The sequence below is a fragment of the Leiobunum rupestre genome, chromosome 4 (genome assembly GCF_980474605.1).
Source record: "Leiobunum rupestre chromosome 4, qqLeiRupe1.1.hap1, whole genome shotgun sequence".
Classification (NCBI taxonomy): domain Eukaryota; kingdom Metazoa; phylum Arthropoda; class Arachnida; order Opiliones; family Sclerosomatidae; genus Leiobunum; species Leiobunum rupestre.
This window is the reverse complement of record NC_143387.1, coordinates 56,781,218-56,787,217: the sequence shown is the minus strand read 5'-3', so window position 1 is coordinate 56,787,217 and position 6,000 is coordinate 56,781,218. Positions and strand designations below refer to the sequence as shown.

At 37.3% G+C, this 6,000-nt stretch overlaps 1 protein-coding gene across 1 annotated transcript; it reads right to left on the bottom strand.

Moving 5' to 3' along the window:
* Positions 1 to 454: 454 nt before the first annotated feature.
* LOC149948400 (uncharacterized) lies at positions 455 to 2,166 on the bottom strand. Its single transcript, XM_090173407.1, has 6 exons — positions 2,028 to 2,166; positions 1,619 to 1,956; positions 1,221 to 1,559; positions 872 to 1,108; positions 724 to 819; positions 455 to 663 (listed from the first exon to the last, which is right to left on the bottom strand). Exons 1-6 carry the CDS (start codon positions 2,075 to 2,077, stop codon positions 599 to 601), a joined length of 1,125 nt encoding a protein of 374 aa, XP_090029533.1. The 5' UTR covers positions 2,078 to 2,166; the 3' UTR covers positions 455 to 598.
* Positions 2,167 to 6,000: the final 3,834 nt, after the last annotated feature.

Here is a 6,000-nt window from a genome sequence, read left to right as displayed (position 1 = left end):
TGTTATTATTATATAGTTGCTTGAATCATGACAGTGACAGTCTCAGACTCCTAACTTTTCAAAATACTTTTAAAAAAAATAGTACAGTGGAAGTTTGTTACTATATAGGAAAAATATGAGATTCTCTGAAAAGGTAAAAGTTGTTGATGGATACTTTCTTCTGTTGGAAGAGATAAATTACGTACATCTGTTACTATATAAAATATAGTTTTCAATGGCTTTTATAAATTTTATCAAAACTTCTTTAAAAAAGTTGTAGTATTTGTAAATATCATCATAAAAAATGTAATGCTTTGGTTTTCCAATAGATGGCGTGTTGGTATGGTAAGCTGATTTTTGTGACTAATTCTGGCGCGATATATAACATAAAACTAGAATCAAGGTACATAGAAAATGTCTCTTTCTAGAATGATTCTACGATGATTGTTCATCTAGACTATTTTAACTTGTATAGTATTTTGATTACTTTTTCCTTTTGTACTGTTTATTTACTCCATGGCTGCTTATAATGTTCATCTAGCCTAGTGGCTGTATATAGGTTTGTATTAATAATACTTTTTAGTATTAAAGCACTGAAATACTGCATTTTTCGTACTCTTTACAACATGACACAAGAATCTTGTTGTACAGTTGGAGGAGGACTCAAAACCTCCGCTGGAGGTTCTGTATAAACACCATCTAGCCAGATTCGTATAACATACAACCAGATTTCATTAGCATTACCTGGATTATAGGTATAACTCGTTTCAAGACCATGTTTCCGTTCTCCTCCTGTTCTCCATCTCATAGCTGCTGTTTCGCAGCTCAAAACTCTACCACCTGAGACAATTAAATTTATAATTTCATCAAGAAAAAACATTGTATTCCTTACCAGTAGCCCGAAGCCACTCTTCAATTCTCTGTTTATTTTTTGAAAAACTTTCATATTCATCACACCCCAATGTTTTAATTATGATCGTATAAGGCACAAAGTTTTTGCAACATAAATTCAATGAAGGAGCAACGCGGTCTCCAATTAGCGTTACGTAAGCAATACGTAAAATTCTAACGTAATAAGTGATTGCTTTTCCACGTTCCATATAAGTCATTCTCTGCGTATCCACTATACCTAGTAAAATATCAGAGTAATGGCACTTTAATATCATAGGACCTCAATAAAAATTAAACATAATTTATGTAACTGTCAATTTCAGAAAGGACCATAATACCATATATCATACCTGATTTCACTTTAACTTCAAAGGTTTGGGCGTTACAAAAACGAATCATGCGTTGTCCTGAGCACCAATGAGATGCGGCCCTAATAACATTTGAGAATGGTTCGTACGTTGCCATTCCAAATATACCACCATCATGGAGCATTGCGGGTTTGAAATCTGCAATACCTATTTCTTCTCGTCCTCTCTCCAATTTAAGATCAACGTGTTCAAAAAAAACACGAATGACCACTATAAAATGTATTGAATATTCTCCTCTTTGATACCAATACGTTTTGTCTGGGTCAAAGTTTTCAATACTACTAGCTTTCATTTCCTGAGTCTCAATAGTTATGATCCGACCTAAATGAAGAATTCAAAACTAAATTTGAAATGAACCATTTCTTATTAAAAAACCATACCAGGTAACGTATTTGGATTTTCTCTGGTTTTTTGATTTAACTCTTTCAATGTATTATCTAAGCTAGCAAACTGTGGCCAGCTGAATCCTTCATTACTTATTACTCTTGGCACTACATTAACATACCCTATTTGTTGCGGATGGTTTGCTTTACGGGGAACAAGCCATAATCTAAGGCCCCTGATGAAAGTGGTTCCGTACTTTCCATATTCTAAATACGACATTTTTTCTGGTTCAACAAAGGCACCAGCTTTACATTTAAATTCAATGCTCTCGCAAGTTTTAGCTTCCCAATATGGATTTTTCGCAAGAAATTGGTTAGCTCGAATTACTAAGACTCTGAAATAACAAAAATTGAATTAAATAATTTAAATTAAATTTGTGAAATAAAAAATGAAGTTTAAACTTACGAAAAAGTTTCAAATTTTGGGGAACTGAAAATACCCGGTTCTTTCAGCATTCCCGGTAAAAAATCTTGCACTTTCAAAAGGCCTCCAACAGATGAGTGTTCCGCAAACACTTCTTGATACTGTGGTGGAGCCTGTGGCAAATTGATTTTCAGCAAATATTTTCACACTTTGTACAAAAATTATTTTTTCACCACTTGGTGCTAGATCAATTTTGCCAATTGAGAAGTTGTAGAGCATCATCTGAAATATACGAATACCTTTGGTTCGATGGGAAAAACTTGAAAAATTGACAAGACGGGCTAAACTGGTTTGATAGCAAAGATTCGCACTCATTCGTGTATCATGGGAATCGACAAAAACCTCCAATTAAGGAATACCTGTACTAGTTTTAAAAAATGTAAATTTCACACACGCAGAATATTTTGCACGCTCAAAAACCGTATTCGGGTTTTATTAAAATAATACAATAATTTATTTCAAATACGCTAAATATTTGTTTACAAAGTGAGTTCATTTAAACCTTCATTCGCTGCAACGCGATCTTGAGCTCGGACAATCATATCAGCAAATGCACGCTCTATCATTTCTGGTGTTACTTCTTGACAAGCAATTTTAATTCTCCGGCGAAGTTCGGCTCTCGTTTCAATAGGAGTTGCGCTAACCCTTTCTTTCATAAATCCCACAGAAAAAGTTCAGAGGTATCAGATCGGGAGACCTTGCAGCAGGGACGTAGCCAGGCTAGGGCTTCTAACGATTATCTGAATAAGGCAAACTGATTACTATATCTCGTATCAGATATATATCCGATAAATAACCAGATTTCTATGGCTACCAGTATCCTTTTTTATCTGACCCGCGGCTATCGGTTTTTTTATTTGGTTAAATGTTTTTTATCCTTTAAAATTTTTGTATGGCAACAAAAAATTGGTTTAGTTCCACCAAGCCAATATAAAGATACACTAAAATAGTATATCCGCAGTTATCGCGGATTAAAGGTACAATTTAAAAAGCAGATCAACCCGTAAAAATCATTTAGGTTTGTCAGACAAGAGCAAAGCGTATCCGCGTACTGCCGTTAGAGTTACAAAATATGTTATCCGCTAAAGGTATCGGATTAAAAATAATCCAGTTAATCTTGGAAAGCAACAGATACCAGATCACCGTTAGAAGCCCTAAGCCAGGCTATATAGATGTTTCAGGAATTCAGTCACCTATCTGTGATAATGTGGTGGGACACCATCTTATTGAAACCAAATAGTAAAAAGTCCGACACTTAATTTTATAATTCTGAATTTATTAAAATATGTTTAATTTTTCTACATTCTTAACGTCACCATTGATTTCTTAAAACATAATAATAATAATCAGCTAGGCTAATACCCAAGGCACCACCTCAGGCCTAAGTCATCATGCTACTTTTCAAGCCATTAATTAATTATAGGAGGGTGGTGACAAGCCCTTCATGCCACGCGAGCCAACAGCTCCCTACACTAACTATTGCCGTTAACCAAAAAGGGGTACCACACGCGAACACGTGTCACCGGTTGTCACCAATTTCTACTACCGACTATCAACTACTAGCTTCCATCCATACAACTATACTTCGACCAATAACCTATCCACGTAACGCCTCTCACGGGCTTCCTTTGCCATTTCACCTTCGCCAATCATCAACCGAAGAATTAAGATCTTCCCAACTTAACCAGTGTTTCTTTCAGGCATCTCTCCGGGGGGGGGGCAAAGCCCCCCCGGTAAAAGTCTATCGCCCCCCCCCCCCCCCGGAGCTTCCCCTTTTTCCAACGCCACTGCCAGGCGTGCATGGAGTGCTACGCTCGCCACTGGATACCGGCACCCCGGATGTCTGGGAAACCCCCCCCCCGAAGAAAATTTTCTGAAAGAAACACTGAACTTAACTTAAACTTAAATTATTTCACGTGACATCCACGAAGAAATAAAAACCGAAGAGTTGATGAATTTGGAGTCAGAGAGTTCCTCGGGGTTACTGAGTGGAATCTAGGAGCAACAAACACAAGGAGAACGCAGCTAGCCTTTAAACACATGAACACAGTATTGTGTACAAATTTCATTGTACGAGCCTTTACGCTGAACGTTTTATGGGCAATTTCCGAATTTTCCCCTTCCGACAAGAAAACCCACGAGTTTTGACGGGTTGCGTTCTCCTTGTGTGTGTGGGGTGCTCCTAGGTGGAACTTGTAGGAAGGGTCCGGGTACGAGTAGTCCCGGGTTAAATACAAATGGCCGTGATTGTGAACAAAGAGTTCTGGCAGAGTTAGTAGAAGTTTAAATTATAAAAGACTTTAAAAAGCGAAGTAGATTCCGAGGCTCACGTACATCAGTCAACATGGCGGTACGAATCGAAGTCAGCTGGAGCCAGTCCATATCCACAGTCGCCATGCAACAAATTCCAGATCACCTGACACCGACCCAGCGATTATAGTGAACAGACTGTATTCATCTATGATCTTTGGTGAGCCAAAGAAAAGAAAGGCTTTAAATTCATTTTAGAGAGAGAGAGAGAGAGAGAGAGAGAGAGAGAGCCCGTGTAATGTCCCTTATATTTTATATAATATACGTTTGAATTACGCGCGCTCTTAAAAAATAACGCGAGATACCACGAGCACCGGTTGAGAAATTATGTCATTATTAAATATTAAAACTAAACCATGGAGGAAGCACGTGACTGATACTGCGTTCAGTCAATAGGAGCGGACATCTCCATAGAAGAGTTAGAAGAAACCACCTATGGACTGTGAGAAGGATGATAAAATACGCGAAAAAGTAGATTAGTCCATAATTAAAAGGGATAATATAGCTAAATCCTAAACAAATTTGAAGAAATTAAAAAACTTACTACTAACTCGTACCCAATAAGTCTTCGAGCAAAAAACGCGAAACTCGGATCAAATAGATCTTCGAGTAATCTATTTGATCCGAGTTTCGCGTTTTTTGCTCGAAGACTTATTGGGTACGAGTTAGTAGTAAGTTTTTTAATTTCTTCAAATTTGTTTAGGATTTAGCTATATTATCCCTTTTAATTATGGACTAATCTACTTTTTCGCGTATTTTATCATTCTCCATAGAAGAGGAGGGGTTCAAAAATCAAGTGGCTCTGCCGAACGGCGGAGACACCAACTGAGTCTAAGCGGACGAATTTTCGTGAAAATGGTTTTTTCTCCCTAATGCTTTTCCTACGGGAATTTGTTTTCCTAACTGTGTTGCAATTCGGAGACTTTTTAATAATTTTAGTGTTTGTACTCAACTTTGAATTTTTCATATGATTTTTAGTAAGTTTCCAGGTTTTATTTAAGACTACTTTCATAATTTTCCCTTAATTATTTCGCTCGTAATCTACTTTTAAAATCGACGAAAATTTTAAGGCGAGGAAATGAATTCCCCGCTTTGGGACCTGTATTTGTGCTAGGCCTCGGTATTGCGCAATGATTTTTAAATTCCAAACATTAAAACCGAGGCCTAGCACAAATACAGGTCCCAAAGGCAAACAAATATTTGGTTGCCAAACAAGCGCTCAACGACTACTTTTTACCAAAACGTAATGTAATAGTGGAAGAATACAAGTTCCGTCAATCGATCCAGTTAACGTACGAATCCATCGAAGAATATACTATCAGACTGAAGACGCTTGCATTGTCATGTGATTTTCATGACGCCAATAAAGAAATATTAGGTCACCGTATAAAAACATGTGTATCAGCGTCGTTACGACGAAAAGCCTTAAGAGAACCGAACATGTCTTTGGACGAATTCCTCACGGTGGCAAAGTCTTACGAATTAGCAGAAGAGCAAGCTAACTTAATGGTGCACAACAGCCTGACGTATATTTGGTTGCCAAACAAGCACTCAACGACTACTTTTTACCAAAACGTAATGTAATAGTGGAAGAATACAAGTTCCGTCAATCGATCCAGTTAACGTACGAATCCATCGAAGAATA